This window comes from Rhopalosiphum padi, chromosome 3, assembly GCF_020882245.1.
Source record: "Rhopalosiphum padi isolate XX-2018 chromosome 3, ASM2088224v1, whole genome shotgun sequence".
NCBI lineage: Eukaryota > Metazoa > Arthropoda > Insecta > Hemiptera > Aphididae > Rhopalosiphum > Rhopalosiphum padi.
In genome coordinates this window covers 69,280,320-69,299,664 of record NC_083599.1, presented here as the reverse complement: position 1 = coordinate 69,299,664, position 19,345 = coordinate 69,280,320, and the positions used below count along the sequence as shown (strand labels likewise).

At 34.3% G+C, this 19,345-nt stretch overlaps 2 protein-coding genes across 2 annotated transcripts; one reads left to right on the top strand and one right to left on the bottom strand.

Annotated features, from left to right (window-relative positions):
- Nucleotides 1–1,513: 1,513 nt before the first annotated feature.
- Nucleotides 1,514–17,536, bottom strand: LOC132925508 (uncharacterized). Its single transcript, XM_060989899.1, is given in 10 exon segments — nucleotides 1,514–1,597; nucleotides 1,600–1,708; nucleotides 5,240–5,294; nucleotides 15,089–15,164; nucleotides 15,871–15,980; nucleotides 16,160–16,219; nucleotides 16,303–16,386; nucleotides 16,695–16,824; nucleotides 16,896–17,081; nucleotides 17,480–17,536. Coding segments are annotated over 10 exon segments (951 nt in total).
- A 76-nt stretch (nucleotides 17,537–17,612) lies between these two features.
- Nucleotides 17,613–19,345, top strand: LOC132925507 (putative nuclease HARBI1). Its single transcript, XM_060989898.1, has 4 exons — nucleotides 17,613–17,713; nucleotides 17,789–18,075; nucleotides 18,142–18,635; nucleotides 19,301–19,345. The coding sequence occupies exons 1-4, from the start codon at nucleotides 17,613–17,615 to the stop codon at nucleotides 19,343–19,345; spliced, it is 927 nt and encodes a 308-aa protein (XP_060845881.1).

Genomic DNA, 19,345 nt, shown 5'->3' with positions numbered 1-19,345 from the left:
ATTTTATTTATAATTTTGTATATTAATTTAGTACCTACTGAATATTTATAAAATAATATTAAAAATACCTTATAATCAATGAACTGAGTACTTCCATCATAATTTAGTTTAATAAATTCATCAACACCAACAGCAAGGGACAAGTTTTCATTGGAAACCCGTTTTTTTAAATTTACAATTATAGAGTCAAGTACTTTAAAATATATATTTATTCTAAAATAATCTTCGGCTAAAATAGTTTCTACATCTACTGCCTCAGAAGTTGCACCAGTAGTCGTGCTTACTAAAAACTGTACCAAATGACTAGGTTGTTGTCTTTTCCTTTTCGGCTCTAGTTAAAAAAAAAACAAAAAGATATTTGTTTATAATGTTAGTTAATTAAAAAACTAATACATTTTAGTAAAAATTACCTTTTGCTTGAGATGGTGTATCAATTGAAATACCGTGTTCTTTGGTAAATATTTGTATAGATATCCATATACTAGAAAAATTTTCAGAAGTTCGAGAGTCTTCAATTGATTTTATTACATTGTTAATTAATTTAGCGGATTTTCCTAATGTGGCATTTTTATCTTGGAACATATTGCTCAGTATATTAATGGTACACAATACATGGCTCATGATAAATAAAACTACAACAAATTGTCCTTTTGTAATTGTTGAGAGTATTCCTAAAGAATAAAAATAATGATTTTTAGTTATACATAAATAATAGGAAATATTATTATATAAATTTTCATTGTACATCATACCTATTGCTTCATTAACATCTCTATCAGCTTCATTTTCAATTTCTGTTTTAAGTACAATAAGAATACTTCTGAAACATTGTTTCAAAGCTTCGCAGTTTTTATATCTGCAGTTCCATCTCGTGTTACTTATTCATCCAAAAGTTTTTATTTTTAAGCCCAAACTTTTTTGTAAATCAGTTAATTGGCGATTTTTTGAGGGATGAGAAAAATGAACATATATACACTCAATAGTATTGAAAAAGCTTGAGGTTTCCTAAAAACAAAAAAATTGTAATTTTTATTTACTCATTAGCCGATAAACTAAAAATAAATATTTTATGAAAATAATGTTACTTTAACAATTTTGCACATATCCACAACAACAAGAATGATTCGGTGAGCCATACAGTGTGTAAAAGTGGCATGTGGAAATTTAGTCTTTATTTTTGATTGAACTCCATTAAATTTTCCAGACATCACATTCGCACCATCATACGACTGTAAAATTATTTGAGCTTTTTCGCTTAGTTTACATGTTTGAAGGTAATTTAAAATGTAGTCACTTAAAGCTTGAGCATCCTGTTTTTCAGAACAGTCAATAAATTCAAGAAATCTTTCTTTAATATCAAAATCTTATACATATCGAATACAAAGAGACATTTGCTCGTCTTTATAGCAACTAAAAAATAAAAGTCATGATAAAATAAAAAATAAAAAGTACAATATTGAATATTTTAATATTAAATAAAAGCATTTTATTATTGTATTGTTATATGCATTTCTTACCGTGCTTCATCACACATTATACTGAATATTCCTGGTCCAACTTCTTCTATAATTGAATCTTTAACACTATTTGTATATTTTATATATCAATGATTTAATCTTGTATATGATGACTAGTGTCTTTGCTAAATATTTCAGAAAACTTGGGCATGTGCTTAGAAAATAAAACACAAGCTTCCTTAAAATTCCCTAAAAACAAAATAAACAGTTCAATAATAACTTCATAGTACCTATATTTATTTTCTAATTTTAAATGATAATGGGCCGTACGCATAGTCATTTTAAGTAACACCTAAATGATTTTAGGTGACACATAAGAGAATTCCCGTAACTTTGCATTGCATAGTCATAATTATGGGTCTGTTGGTACATAAAGTAGTCCGTAAAGTTAAGTGGTCAATATTCATCACCTAACCATCCCGTAAACGTTTATTTTGTTGTTACCATACATTTTGTTTTTAACTTGTTGTAGTTGTAATTTGTATTATTCTTGTTTTATAACAAACTGTTGTTTAAAGTGATTTGTTATTGTTTATTTATTATGAAATGGAAGAATTAATGGAATTTAATGAATTTATTGATTTTGTTCAATACTTAGAAGAACCTACACCAAGAAGATATTTAAGGGATTTGGAAAATCCATTAGAATTTTTTTCGGATTTGGAATTCTATAAGAGATACAGGTAAGTAATTCTTATATTTATGCAAGAAAATAACAAACAAAAAATGGCTTTATAATATCATTATAATAATGAATAATAGGTTTTCCAAAGAAACAGTAGTAGATGTTTTGTTGGACCTGATTTCGAATATAAGTTATCCAACTAATCGAGGTTTACCAATTCCTCCGATCCTTCAGCTTCTAACTGCTTTAAGATTTTATGCATCATCAAATTTCCAAGTGACTCAATAGCAGTAATAATATCAACAATAATTATTTATCTAATGAATGTATTATAATGTAACTGTAGATAGTTAGTGGTGATATCAGAGGAATTAATCAAGCAACAGTATCTCGGATAATTAAAAGAGTTTCTAAAAGTTTAGCAAGCCAATGTAAATATAATGTTAAGTTTCCAAGTACAGCTGAACAATGGAGTTTTATACAAGAGCAGTTTTATAAAATGTATAAAATGCCAGGCATTGGCGGATGTATAGACTACACTCATATCAAAATTCAAAATCCTGGTGGTCCAGATGGTGAAGTTTTTAGAAACCGCATAGGATATTTTTCTTTAAATGTTCAAGTTTGTTTACAGGATAGCTATATTTTTTGTTTTTCTGATTTTTAAATGATTTAGATTTTAGATAACATTTTTAGTTTAAATTTTTAACAGCCCCCCACCCCGCCTCCAAAATATATTAACCCTAGTTGAGTATATGGTACTATGTATTATTTAAGTCATCTATTATGTATTATTTAATATAGGCTATATGTGGACCATCAATGGAATTTCTTGATTTAGTAGTTAGATGGCCAGGAAGTTATCACGATAGTTTCATTTTTAATGGAAGTTACGCCAACAGATTTTTTTCTGAAAATACTAATGGAGTAAAATTGCTGGGAGATGGTGGTAAATATTAAATAATATATTTGTTTTCTGTTACCTAACTGAAATGAAGACCATTGTTAGTATTCAATTTTGAAATATATCATTTTTTAACTTAAGGATATGCATGCAAGCCATATTTATTCACACCATTGCGTAATCCGACTACAGCACCTGAACGCAAATACAACAAAGCCCAAATCAGAACTAGAAACATCATTGAAAGAACGTTTGGACTTTGAAAAAGAAGATTTTCATGTTTGAGAAGAAGTTTGGCTAATGCTCCGGAGACAATTGTTAATATAATTATCACTTGTGCATTACTTCATAACATGGCTCAAAAATATAATACACATGATAATAACTCATAGAAGAAGAAGCTGAAGATAGACTTCCAATACCAGTAGAAGATATTCAAAATAACATAATAGCTGACGCTACAAGAAGTGTATACATTTTGAGACATTTCAGTTAATTTATCATCTTTTAAAAAGTTTATTGGTGTGAAAAGCCAAAATTACATTATACAAATTCTGTAGTGTTATATAGATTTTAATGAACATTTTTAATTACTTTTGAATCATGTGTACATATTTTTAACAATACACTTAATGAATTTGTCACTGTAATTTTTTTTTGTTTTGAAAAATTATAACAAAATTTTATTACAAGAAAACAATTAAATATTACTAGATAGTACCTATATAATATGATTTGTAAATAAATAAAATAAAAATCGTACTATAACATAACTTTCTTTAGTAATAAATATTAAATAGATTAATACTGATTGTATTTCTTATTAGAACAAAATTAAACAATTTAAATATTAAAGATTACTAGGTAACAGTTATCTGAAACTTGTTAACGTATTAAAATATCACCTTCTTTGGTAATAAACATAACAAAAAATAAAAAATATAATAAAAATCATAACCTTCCTTGGTAACTAATTTTAATAATCATATTATTTCTAATCCATAAATGATTCCTTTAATTGCTTAATTTCCAATGCTAATTTTTGGCATTGTAGTTTGTATAATTTGTTTTCTTCTAATCTTTTTGCTACTAGTCCTTGTATGATGAGTTTTTGATTTAAAATCTAAAACCATAAATAGTTAATTCTAGTTATATTGTCATTTAAAAATTTCTGGTCAAAGTGGTTGAACACAGAAAAAAATATTTTAAAACCACTAGCTTCACTCAAAGTTTGAAAGTTTGTAAAAATGATATATTATTTGTACCTGTAATTTATTAATTTTATTTTCATGTTGAATGGACATTTCTTGTTTTTTTACTCTTAATTCGCATTCTTCAATAATACCAGTAGTTATCTCTCCTTGAAAAAGTTTTTTTACTTTTTTGTCTATTATGGTTTTGGGGTTTTGAGTTTTTGGACCTGGTGTAGACATCACAACAGGAGTATCATCTAAAAATAAGCTAGCTATTGTAATTGATCAAGTATCAAGATTAACAATAATAAATACAAACCATCAATTATAAAGGTCATAGTTTCATTATTTTCTTTAAATGTGTCATTTATATAACTGGTGGCATTGTCTACAGTGTTTAACTCAATTAAAACTGGAAGTATTAAATAATTAAATAATAAATTTATTTTTATTTTATTTATTAATTAATAAAACATTTATATAATTATTTAAATTAAAATAAAATACCAAAGTGTATTTGTAAAACATTACAACTTACCATTAGTTAATGGTTTTTCAAGTACTGAGTCGCCGTCATAATCATTACACCATTCAACTATATGGGGTTTACCTAATAATGCTTCTACATCTGGGTTTGGTGAATCAACAATTTTTTCTTCTTCACCTCCACCAGTTTTCATTCGACTGTTTCGTTCTGAAGTGAATGCTTTTCTACGCACAGTATTATAAAAAAGTTATAAATAAATAACTGTAATAAACAACACTGATAAGTGATAATATAGATAATTATCATGAATATTACTGATAAGCATGGAAGAATAAATTAATTTTTAAGAAAACAATATTTAAGTAATACCTAACTACAGACTACTTAAATTTTAACTATGCAGGCAAAAATTAAGGGTCAGCTACTTAGCACTTAGGTGTCCCATAGTTAGGTATTACACAAACGATTTAAGATGTCCCTTAAGTGTCGGACTATGCATACGGCCCAATATCGTGATTTAATGATGTTTTGTTTTCATTATGTCCTCTAAAGGCCAATCCTTGAGTTGCTAAATCACCCGTATGCACAGTCATTTAAGTGTTACTTAAAATCAATTTAAGTGTCACCTAAGCACAGTCCCTTAAAATTGTGTTGCAGTCATACTTATGGGATAGCTATCACTTAAGGTTTCTCTTAAAGTTATGTGGTGGATAGACCACCCTTAACGAGCCCGTAAACTATGATTTTTTTAACTCAGCTGATAACATAGAAATAATAATGGAATAAATTTGTTAAAATTTTTCACAAAATTATCGTTTTACCTTATACAGTATATCGATTTATGTTATTTTGTTATTAAATTATCCTACCTAAAGTATACTTAATATGGATGATATATTCGAACTAATTGAATTTGTGCAGTTTGCCAATGAAGATAATGTACCTAAAAGGTACATCAGAGATCAAGAAAACCCTGTAGAATTCTTTTCTGATCTCCAATTCTATAAAAGATACAGGTAGGTATCTGTTATAGAAACTATTTATAGAAATTCTATAAATATTTTACATTATAATAATGATACGGTGAAATAAATCATTTTTATAGATTCAACTGTGCAAATGTAGGTACATCAAATACAGATTGAATGTATTTTTAATTATATTTTTCAATTTAGGTTCTCTAAAGAAGTAGTTATGGATATTATTATGCCATTAATTACTATTCATCATAATAATAATCGCGGTTTGCCCATCCCACCTATTCTTCAACTCCACACAGCACTGCGTTTTTACGCATCTTCAAACTTTCAAGAAGGCACCAACTTTAAGTCTCATTCAGTTGTTTGTAAAATAAGTTTTGTTAATTAAAATTTTAGATAGTAAATGGTGACTTAAGAGGAATCAACCAAGGAACTGTATCAAGAATAATTAAAAAGATATCTAAAATGTTGGCAAGTAATGTAAAAAATCATGTACATTTCCCTAGAAATGTAGATGAATGGAATATTATAAAAGAGAAATTTTACCAAATGTACAAGATGCCTGGAATTGGTGGATGCATAGATTGTACACACATAAAAATACAAAATCCTGGAGGTCCTGATTCAGAAGTGTTCAGAAACAGAAAAGGCTATTTTTCTTTAAATGTTCAGGTATGCATTAATTAATTAACAGTTATCAAATAATGGTTTTAAACCCAATTACAGAGAAAGTATAAATAATTATTTATTTAAATATTAAAATAAGTTATTTTTTATACCTACTGTTTATCTATACTATAGGCTGTTTGTGGACCATCAATGGAATTTTTAGATATAGTTGTAAGATGGCCAGGCAGTTACCATGATAGTTTTATATTTAGTGGAAGTGTTCGATCGCGGAACGGTTTTTCTGGTCACCTATTTTTATATGCTCGGGTTAGCGCAGATGTGGTAGAGATAAGATGTCCGGCAAGGAGATAAAGTGTCCGACAAAGCTACCCTCTCCACTATCCGGTGACATTTTTCGCCAGCCGACGGCCAGCCAGGCTTCCACGATTCTATTTTGTCTTTTGCCAATGGTCGAACTGAGCACAACGTCGTGCTCGTTCACCGTCTTTGCGTGTTGCAAGAAAACCCTCGTGTGAACACGAGGTGTGATTGATGTCACCGTGATCGGGTTGACTCATCTACTAAACCTTGACATATGCAAGAGGATCTACATTACCCGCGGCTGTCCTTCCACATTGTCACCTTGGCCATCATTGCTGTCGCCTTCAGGTTATTTCATACATTTTTTTATATTTTGCCCACTCGTTGTCAGTGGCCAAATAATTGGCAACTGTCAATCTTAGTTGTAATTGTTGTTGCGACCGTTGTATTCAAATATTCCAAACTTTATTATTATATATTTTTTTTTATACGTTACGGCAAGTGAGGTCGTTGTACTCTGGATTAAATTATATTTATATTTCACATTTTGTTAATGTTTTGGGCGCCCGCATATTATAATAATTTATATATATATATTATACCAAACGGTCACCGATCGTAATATCTTAAAAATTACAATCTTATACTTTTGTACACTTGTGTGGGTAACCCCTCCCGCTCCCGTCCTCAACATAATTCGCGAGTCGTTGCCGACAACCGCCGTAATCGTAGGATCGGCATCGGCGAAAACATTTGGTAGCAGAGCGTGGTTCTGACCTTATAGGGAGGTTCAGCAGCGTTTTGTGTTGGTTCGGTGGTGTTGGTTGCCGTGGTCTTGCGTGGCTCACGTGGGCGCATAGTGCTTTGGTTAAAAGGTTAGTTATTTTATATTTATTATCCTTACCGAAAATAGTGTGGTTATTGCTTTTATTTTTATCATGGCTAGCGGGACGGATAATGACAGCGTGCGCGGCGCTCGGCGTTTAGAGCGCGTTAAACTCAGGCGTTCGAATGTAATAGCACAGATTAAGGCCGTGCATGAGCTAGCGTTACGAGTTGTAGATGAACCCGACCTAGGTCCGACATTTACACATTTAACCGCCGATTTAGATTCTTTGTGGACGCAGTTTAGGCTTGAAGATGATGCGGTGTTAGACGGCTTAACCGAGTTAGATAGATTGTCCGAGTATGATATCGGTTTGACAGCTGAAATCCGTAAATGTATTAGTGATTGCAAGGTCGCGGCGGCGAAATTAGTTCCTAAGGGTGTTGAGGCTATCGACATGTCGTACCTTCATGCTAAGTTAGGATCGTCCAATTCTCCTCAGGAAAGTGACCAAAATCCGTTATCACGACTACCGGCAATTCCGCTCCCCGAGTTCGACGGGGATTTCCGTTTGTGGCCCACTTTCCGCGATAGATTTAAAGAACAAGTAGACGCGCGACTCGAGCTTTCCAACATTGATAAGATGTATTATTTAATCAGGTGTCTTACGGGTGAAGCAGCTGACGCAATACGTGGTGTTCCGGTATCCGGGGACAATTATGTTCTTGCATTGTCCCTCCTGTCCGAGCGATTTTATCGACCACGACTAGTCGCCACGTCGTTACTTGATCGATTGCTAAGCGCGCCGACCATGTCGCAGGAGTCGTTGCAGGATCTTAATAATTTTGTAGGTACAGTTAACGAAAGTATTTCGCTATTGGAAGCACTAAAAGTACCGAATTTGGGGTCCTTCATTTTATTTACAATTGTTTTTAGATGTTTACCTGTTGCTACACGCAAATTATTCGAGTCAGGTAGCTCGACAGATTATCCGTCTATAGTTGATTTATTAAAATTCGTTCGCGCACGCGTGTCTATATTGGAGAACGTCGCTAACGCGGGAACAATTCGTAACATGGCCGCGCATGTTAAGGTGGAAAAGCCACCAAGTACGTTCCGTAAGAATGGGGATCACTACGGGAAATCAAAAGGGTCCCGCCGTCCGGTTTCATTTGTGACAGCGAAAGAAGACGGAAATTGTCCGTGTTGTGCCGGTGCACATTCGTTAACCGCGTGTATGAGATTTAAGTCATGGGCGGCCGGAAACCGAACGCGGTGGGCGCGAGAGAATCGCGTTTGTTTTAATTGTTTGAGCGTTGGTCACTGGGTCCCGAAATGCAAGGTAAAAGCTAATTGCCAAGAATGTTCGCGTAAACATCACACACTTCTACATTTACCGTCCGACGAGCGAGAGGGTGAGGAGGAACCGCCGGTACGGGTCGATTCGTCTGTGTGTGCGTCTGTGGTGAGGCCCCCGTCCCCCCATACATCTAATGCCATTATTTTGGGTACCGCGCTCGTGCATATACGGGATAGGTCCGGCGCGGTGCAAACAATGCGGGCGCTGGTTGATAGCGCGTCGCAAGTTAGCATAATCACTGCCGCGTGTGTTAAGCGATTAGGATTGAAACCGGCGCGTTGGACGGCACCGATAAGCGGTTTGTCTGGAACAACTGTCGCCGAAGTTCAAGGGCGTGTAGAATGTATAGTGCAACCTAGGTTTGCGTCCGATCCGGTGCTGCCTGTTCAGGCTTGGGTGTTGCCTACCATAACAAGCGACTTACCGCAAAAATCGTTAGCCGCGTGTGTGAAAGACCGGTATTCTAACCTAGCACTCGCGGATCCATCATTTTATTTAACTTCGCCCATTGACTTATTATTAGGAGGGGACGTATACGGGTCTATAATGGACGGGCGGAAAGTGTCGATCGACGACACATTACCGACAGCATTTAGTTCGGTGTTTGGCTGGATACTTATCGGTCCGGTCGTTGACCCGGTTAGCTATTCTTATCAGTCGTTACCTATCTGTATGACCGCGTCTATTGAGGGGATAATGGAGCGCTTTTGGCACGTCGAGGAACCCGAAATAGCGCCCGTCACGTTCACAAATGAAGGGTGTTGTGAACAAATATTTCGCGATGAAATGACGCGCATGCCATCGGGTCGCTTTGCGGTCCCATTACCATTTCGTGGACCGGCAGACACATACGTGGGGTCTCGCGAGGTAGCCGTGCGGCGTTTCGAAGCGCTTGAGCGCAAATTGTCCGCGAATCCATTGTTGAAATCATTGTATGTAAAGTTTATGTCCGAGTATATCGCGTTAGGACATATGTCGGTGACAACATCTCCGGGGCGATATATAATCCCTCATCATGCTGTCTATCGCCCGGAAGTTGATCTTAATAAAATTCGAGTTGTGTTTGACGCGTCAGCCCGGGGCTTCCGCGGAAAGTCGTTAAATGAATGTTTGTGGTCTGGTCCTAAATTGCAGCAGGACATTGTGGACGTCTTGACACGTTTTCGCGTACATAAGTACACCTTTACCACGGACATCTGTAAGATGTACCGACAAATCTTAATTCTACCCAAGTATCGAAAGTTCCAACATGTGTTGTGGCGCGCATCGCCTCACGATGAATTGCGTGAGTATGAGCTACACACCGTCACGTACGGCGTTAACTGTGCCCCGTATCTCGCATTACGCGTTCTTAAAGTAATTGCGTCTACCGACTGCGACGGGTTTGACCGGGTACGTAACGCGCTCGAATATCAAACTTACGTCGACGATATTTGTGACGGGGCCGATACGATACCCGACGTACTGAAACTTCAGTCGGATTTAATTTCAGTTTTGGGTAAGTCGGGGCTAGAACTTAAAAAGTGGGCGTCAAACACGCGGGCCGTGTTGCAGGCTGTACCAGCCGCCGATTGCGTGGGCGCACCTATGACGTTCGGGGATGACGACGGTTACGGCACTAAAGTTTTAGGCCTAGCTTGGCACCCTGACAGTGATTATTTCTGTTGTGCCCTAAGTCTCGAACCGTCACCCGTTTTTACAAAACGCGGAATCTTATCTCTTGTCGCACGCATTTTCGACCCGTTAGGTGTTTTTGGTCCCGTAGTGTTTCTGGCAAAATCCATAATGCAGCGGACGTGGCGAAATAACATCGCGTGGGACGATCCACTACCGGCCGATATTCATGCCGATTGGACTGCGTTTGTTTCGGAATTACCGTCCCTATTAAATATCCGTGTACCGCGACATATCAACGCACACCAAGGCGCGCCGTGCTATCTATTAGGATTTTGCGACGCATCGCAAACCGGTTATGCGGCCGTTGTATATATACGCATGCTAAACGCTGAGACCGATCGGTCCGTCTTTTTAATTGGTACTAAGACCAAATTAGCTCCGACGAAATCATTGACCGTCCCACGTCTAGAGCTGAACGCCGCGCTATTATTAGCACGTTGGTTAAACCGTATTAAAAATATATTAGCACCACAACTTGACATCGTCGGTTTACGGGCCTGGTCAGATTCGACCATCGTGCTGTCGTGGTTAACAGTCCCCCACGAATCATTTAAAGTATATGTATCAAATCGGATACATCAAATCCATCTATTATTACCTAATTGTCCCTGGCAACACATTGTGTCGGCAGAAAATCCCGCGGATAGCGCTTCTCGTGGCGTAACGCCGATGGCGCTCGCACAGCTGGATTTATATTGGCGCGGCCCTCCGACCGCATACAGCGAGCCGTCGGAGTGGGATAACTGTAGTCTACTGTTGCCTGTGTGTGAAGTATCCGAGTTACGGGTCGTGTCGTGTGCTGCGCTTGTCGATGACAGGGTAGAGGAGTGGTTCACACGATTTTCTAATTTTGACCGCATGTTACGTGTGGTTACGTACATGCGCCGCTTCGTACAAGCTTGTCGGCAACGTGTCACTTTAAGGCGGAGTGGAGTGTCACGGCCGTCGGTACCACTGAGTCCGGATCCGATCGGTCCCGCATTTTTACAAAAAATTGAATTAGATAATACCGCGCGCGCGCTGGCTGCGGAATCGCAACGCGTACATTTTTCAAAATTGTTGCGTGAGTTGGCGGCGGGTAGTCGCATATCCTCGAAACCGGTTGCGCGGTTAGCTCCGTTCATAGACTCTGACGGCGTGATCCGCGTAGGCGGACGATTACGACATTCGTTATTAAATTACGATTGCAAACACCCTATACTGCTATCTAAACGGTCGCATTATGCCTTGTTGTTGTGCCGCCGATGGCATTTACTTACGGGCCACGCGGGTCCGCGTGTTTTAACGGCAATGATTGCACGTCAATATTGGGTGATATCCCTTCGGTCAGTTTTACACCGTGTTTTGATAAATTGTACCGTATGTGTGAGACTTGATGCGAAACCGACCCACCCGTTTATGGCCGATTTACCGCGCGCACGTATACAACCGCGACGACCGTTCGATCAAGTAGGCGTCGATTATGCGGGCCCGTTACAACTAAAAGAGTCGCGATTACGCAAGTCCCGCATATTTAAAATTTATATCGCTGTCTTTATTTGTTTTACGACCAAGGCAGTGCATTTAGAGGTGGTGACGGAACTATCTACCGACGCCTTTTTAGCTGCTTTCGACCGTTTTGTCGCTCGCCGGGGGTTACCAGCTGACGTATACTCGGATTGCGGCACAAACTTTGTAGGCGCCGATAAAAAATTACGCGAATTAATTCAGAGCCCTGTAGGTCAAAGTACCATCGCTAATTGTCGTGCTATGTGTGTTTGGCATTTTAATCCTCCTAGCGCACCGCACTTTGGGGGCTTGTGGGAGGCGGCCGTCCGGTCTACCAAACGCCTATTGGTCCGCGTAATAGGTACACACGTGTTCACGTATGAGGAGTTTACTACCGTGTTGACCCGCATAGAAGCGATATTAAATTCACGTCCTTTGACGCCCGCCTCGACCGATCCACACGACCTGGAATGCCTGACACCGGGACATTTCTTAATTGGCCAACCGTTACTCGCCGTGCCGCCGCGATCAGGCCCCGAGGCATCTCGTGCCCTTTCCGATAGGTGGAAACTCATGGACCAGTGTCATCGCGCCTTTTGGCGACGTTGATCGTCAGAGTACTTGACCACTTTACAAAGTAGGCCCAAGTGGATTGAGGGTGTCCCCAACCTGAAGGTGAATGAGATGGTAGTTGTGATCGACAATCAGAGTCCCCCGCTGTTGTGGCGCCTCGGCCGCGTGATTGAGTTATTACCTGGGGCAGATGGTCACGTTCGAGTCGCCAGGGTGCTAACGCGCGCTGGTATAGTCACGCGCCCGGTAGTAAAACTGGTACCATTACCTGCAAAGGTCCAAACCTAACATAATCTCAGCACTGTGTTCCCGGACGGGGTCCCGCCTCACCCGGGGCGTTCCCACTTTTCTATCACTTCGCTATTTTGTGTCATGTACACATAATTTATTTTATATATATAGTGACGGTAGACGGCTGTCTGGGGTTACACAATAAATTATACTATGTTTGTTTTATGTTACTTTATGTGATGCTGTTTATTATATTATGTCATTAAATTATTATTATTGTTATTTATTTATTTATTTTACTATGACGAACCATATGTTCACTGAATTATAATTTTTTTTTTCTCTTTCCTCTATTTTGAGAACATATCTATTTATAATTATTTATTAAGGCTAATGGTTGCATTAAAAAAAAAAAAAAAAAAATGTAAGTCACTGACACGACCTGGGTTAAATTATAAATTCTGTTGCGAGCGGCTACACTTCAGACGTCATCAAGGACATCCGTTCCGGTTCTCCAATCGGTTCTTGTGTGAGATGACTCTCACGGCGGGGAGGATGTTCGATCGCGGAACGGTTTTTCTGGTCACCTATTTTTATATGCTCGGGTTAGCGCAGATGTGGTAGAGATAAGATGTCCGGCAAGGAGATAAAGTGTCCGACAAAGCTACCCTCTCCACTATCCGGTGACATTTTTCGCCAGCCGACGGCCAGCCAGGCTTCCACGATTCTATTTTGTCTTTTGCCAATGGTCGAACTGAGCACAACGTCGTGCTCGTTCACCGTCTTTGCGTGTTGCAAGAAAACCCTCGTGTGAACACGAGGTGTGATTGATGTCACCGTGATCGGGTTGACTCATCTACTAAACCTTGACATATGCAAGAGGATCTACATTACCCGCGGCTGTCCTTCCACATTGTCACCTTGGCCATCATTGCTGTCGCCTTCAGGTTATTTCATACATTTTTTTATATTTTGCCCACTCGTTGTCAGTGGCCAAATAATTGGCAACTGTCAATCTTAGTTGTAATTGTTGTTGCGACCGTTGTATTCAAATATTCCAAACTTTATTATTATATATTTTTTTTTATACGTTACGGCAAGTGAGGTCGTTGTACTCTGGATTAAATTATATTTATATTTCACATTTTGTTAATGTTTTGGGCGCCCGCATATTATAATAATTTATATATATATATTATACCAAACGGTCACCGATCGTAATATCTTAAAAATTACAATCTTATACTTTTGTACACTTGTGTGGGTAACCCCTCCCGCTCCCGTCCTCAACATAATTCGCGAGTCGTTGCCGACAACCGCCGTAATCGTAGGATCGGCATCGGCGAAAACAGGAAGTCATACAAACAAATACTTTTCCGAAAGCATAGACCACATATTATTGCTTGGAGATTGAGGTATGATTATATTTTTTATATTTATATATTTAATGTACTTATAATTTAAATTTATATTTATTTTATAGGTAAGCCTTTAGAATTTTTTTTTTGTTAGATAGTTAACTAATTTAAGAATAAAATATCCTATGTTTTAATTTCTATTCTACAATAAATATATCTCATTTTTTTCAATAGGTTATGCATGTAAACCTTATTTATTTACACCTTTAAGAAATCCAGTAACACCATCAGAGCGAAAATATAATAAGTGTCAGATTAGAGCAAGGAATATAATAGAAAGAACGTTTGGAATATGGAAAATAAAATTTCCTTGTTTGAGAAGATGTCTTGCTTATTCACCTGGTACAACTGTAAATATTATTCTTTCTTGTACATTACTTCACAACATCTCTCGAAAATATCATCAATATAAAACACAGTGATGAAGAAGAGGAAGGCCTAGAAGAGGAAGATGGTGAAGTTGCTGGAGAAATTGACCACAGTGTACTAGGACCTGCAGCAAGACAAGCATATATTATAAGGCATTTTAATTAAAAAAATAAATAAGTCATTATTTTTATCCATGGTATTTATATATTTATTTATTCATAAAAGTAACACAAACTTAACCCAATTTACTATAATATCACAAAATATCACATTATTATATTTAATAAATATGTATTGGTATTAAGGAATTTTAATAATAAAAAAAAAAAAGTATATAATATAATAAACAAACAAAACAAATCAACTGATATATAAAAGTAACAAAAACATAACTTCACTTAGGTATGGGTAATAAATATTATAAGCATTTTAATTTAACTAAATAATAATAATAAGCATAAAAAATAATATTTTCTTTAATTTTTTTAATTTCTAAAGCAAGTTTTTCACATTGCAACTTAAACAATTTATGTTCTTCAAAGCGTTTAGCAACTGTGGCTTGCATTATGAGCTTTTGATTCAAAATCTAAAACCATGAAATGTAATTTATTACCAGTCCTGTAAATTTAATTCACAAGAATACCATTTACATGCATACATTTTTAAAATTGATTATTTTAATATTATGACTATTATTATAAAAAGTTATAAATATTATTAAACACCACTCTTTAAAAAAGACAATTATTTAAAGAAAAAACATGTAAACAAAAATGTGAAATAAATTTGTACAAGTGTGCAGAAAAACGCGAATGCGCAAAACTAATTTTTTGAAAGCACATTAAAGTAATAATAAAATATACAAGTTACTTACGTTTGGCTTTAACATATTATTTTAAGGAATTAATTTAAGGAAAAGGTCTAGCCCAATATATGATTCAGAAAAAGAAACAATAAGAAATAAGATAGGACTCAATACTAATGAGTATGTGGATGTCGGATGATAATAATAATATATATATTTATTAAGAGTGTATCCAGAGAATAGGTATTAAAAATATATTTAAAAATGATGAACTATCGTGTACCTGCTTATGTGTTTGTAATCTATAAAATCCAAAAAAAATTTAAATTCAACTGAAAAATAATTAGATACAACTTCATGTTTGAATAGATACTTTTTGTATCAAGTTGTTAATAATGCATTATTCATATTATTTGTAACTTACTATCTCCATCTGTATTTTAATTATTTGAAGTTCATTCAATTTTTACAAACAGTATAAATTTACCTGCAATTGATTCATTTTTTGGAGTTTGACTCTTAGTTCACATTCCTTTAAAATATTGTCTGTTTTATTGCCTTTAACATTTTTTGAAGCCATTCCAGTATCAGATTTAACTATACAAAATCATAGGTAGGTACACAAATACATTAATATACAAATTTAATATTTTGGTACTACATTATCAATGATTAGCGATGACTACAAACTATTTACCTAGGTTATCATTATAACTTATCAAATATAATACCTAATACAGTAATACCTACAAAATGTCAATATTTAAAATAATTACCTCCATTTATACAATCTTCTTTTAATGTAATGACAGATAATGTAATTTTTAGATTATCATCTAAAAAATGAAGACAAGTTTATGTACTTTTATTTATTAAATGTAAAATATTGTATAAATCTAATTATTGCATAGGTACAAACCATTTGTTATTAAAGCTTCAGTATCCTTATTTTCTTTGAACATGAACCCTTGTATGATAGAATCATTCTGATCTATAGTATTTGCTATTTGGTTTAATAGTTTACATTTTTTGAAAAGTGTCATATAATTTATTAGTGTTGTAATTATATTCAACTAATATAAATAGATGAAAAGTTATCTCACTCTAACATTAATAACAATTTATAAAGAATGGAAAAAGCTCCATTTAAATGATGGAAATAGGATAGTAGGATAAATACATCATTAATTTAAGGTACCTTAAAATATTTTTAAATTAAATTATCATAGTTTGACCTGATTAAAAAAAAATATAAGTAATATTATAGATGTATTTACAATTAATGTGAAACCAATTTTATAGAAACAAAACCAGTGCCAGTTTTTTGACCAGTTATATTATGTCCTGACCATTTTGCCATACAAGTCAAGTGAGTTTTTGTACTAGCATGGGCATCAAGCTTTGACTGTTTCCCATTTTTTGAACCTCTTGATCCACATAACTATATGCACCAAATAATTTTGATATTTTTAATTACCTATATTTTTATAATTAGAGAAACATTGAACATACTTTTTTCCAATTTTTAAATCCAACAGATGTGAATGTAGGAGATTCAGTATGATTGTTTCCAAATATTCGACAAGCATAACCAAAAATGGCATCTTTATTAATACTGTATTCGAGCCAATTATTATTCACATAATATGAAGAATTAAAACCACGTTTTTGAGAACCAAATTGCGTTAAAGGGAATTGCTAAATATTATTATATAAAAATTAATAATATTTATTAAGTAGCTACAATGCTACATAATAATTAATAATAATAAAATACAGATTATTACCTATCTATTACAGATAAGTAATGTCTTGTATAATAAATTTATAACTTAGCCTTTAGTTTTGGTCTTTTAGGACCAGACTCTAAGGGCCGGTATTTCAATGTAAACTTAAGCTTAAGCTTAAGACTAAGTAAAGCTTAACTATAGTTTTCTGTATTTCAATTGAGGTTTAAGAGATAAGCTCCACTTTTTTGTGGTTTATCTTAAGGAACGATCAAGGTATGGTTTAAGCTAATAAGTGTGGTTTATCTATGATTTTTTTTTATTATAAACAAAATTATAATCAAAATTCAAATAAACAGTTTACTTAACCTCGTACAGTCGTACAATTATGGATTCTTCGTCAAGTTCAAGTGATGATGAATCCATAATTGCATTTGTAACTAGACTTGGTCAGCCAAGAAAACAACGAGTTTTTCGAAACAGAACCGATAATTTTCTCGAGATGGACGAAAATGAATTTTTTAATCGATTTCGTTTAACTAAACGATGTGTGAATATTGTATTGGGCCTAATCACATTCAAAATTCAATCGTCTACTGACCGGTAAAAATGGATTCCTAATATATATTTTTTTATAATAAGAACTAACTTACTATATAACATATTTTATATATTTAGGAATCATGCAGTTACACCGGCACAAATGATTCTACTTGCAATTCGTTTCCTTGCGTCTGGTGGTATGTTAATTACAGTAGGAGATTTTGCAGGAATACATAAAACAACTGCTGGAAAACATATATGGAAGGTTTTACAAGCTATAGCTAAATTAAAAACTACATTTTTAATGTTTCCAAATGATCCAATGATTATTCAAAATATTAAAAAAGATTTTTATAGTATTTCAAAATTTCCAAAAGTTGTTGGTGCATTGGATTGTACACATGTAAAAATACAGTCACCTGGTATGTACCTACATAAGTACATAACAATTAATAGTTCTTATAAATTAAGAATACTTTGTTTTGTAGGTGGATTAAATGCAGAGATATACAGAAATAGGAAACAGTTTTTTTCAATTAATGTTCAGGCTATTTGTGATTCTCATCTAAATTTTCATGATGTAGTTTCAAGGTGGCAGGGGTCAGCTCACGATTCGCGAATTTTTCAACATTCCAAAATTTACTCACGTTTTCAAAACGGAGAATTCGGTGACAGTATTCTCTTAGGAGATAGTGGCTATCCTCTGAAAATCTTTTGTATTACTCCACTTCAAAATGTAAATACTCCAGCGGAGAACTTATTTAATGAGGCACAAATCAGAACTAGAAATCCTATCGAAAGGGCATTTGGTGTCTGGAAACGACGATTCCCTATTTTATCTACTGGAATAAGGTTAAACATAAGTAAAGCGCAATGTTTAATTATAGCAACAGCTATTTTGCATAACATTGCAACAATAGATAATGAACAAAATCATGCATTACCTCCATTACCAGTAGAAATTGAAGAAGCCATTAACTTTGTAAATAATGTTCCAAATAATATACACATTAATAATAATAATTATTTAAGAAATAGATATGTACAATATTTTGAACATTTATTGTAAAAATTATACAAAATATAACATATTAAAACATTTAAAAGTTAAACAATGTAAATAAAAATAAGAAAATATAATATTTATGTTACTTGATAATAAGGTATAAAAGTTTTTTAAGAAATTATTAAAATTTTAATAATATTAAAAACAGTTTATAAAATTAAAACAATATAACTAAAAATAAAAAAATATAATAAAATTTAAACAAGGAACTTTTTGTTACTAATAAGACTCTTTTTTTTAAGAAACTATTAAAATTTTAATATTATTAAAAACATTTTATAAAATTTAAACAATATAAATAAAAAATTAAAAAATATAATAAAAATTAAACAACAAGGAACTTTTTGTTACTTTTAGAAGGTTATATTGTAATGTATATGTTTGATTAAATTAATTCATAAAATATATTTAGTTCATTAGTTCTAATTTCCTTTTTTTAATTTCTAATTCAATTTTTAATATTTCCATTTCAACAAAATATTTTTCTTTCATTTGAGAAATTTCAAGCTCAATTTTGGTCTTGTTTAAACATGCAATTTTCATTTTCTCATCTGCAAGATTGCACCATTTTTTATTGGTAGTTGTGCCTGTGCACTTTTTGGGTGTCTTTTCACTTACAAAAGTAA

Coding starts and splice junctions, on each gene's coding strand:
- LOC132925507 (XM_060989898.1), top strand. CDS start 17,613: ATGGACGAAAATGAATTTTTTAATCGATTTCGTTTAACTAAACGATGT. Junction 17,714..17,788: donor ATTCAATCGTCTACTGACCG/GTAAAAATGGAT, acceptor TTATATATTTAG/GAATCATGCAGTTACACCGG. Junction 18,076..18,141: donor TGTAAAAATACAGTCACCTG/GTATGTACCTAC, acceptor TTTGTTTTGTAG/GTGGATTAAATGCAGAGATA.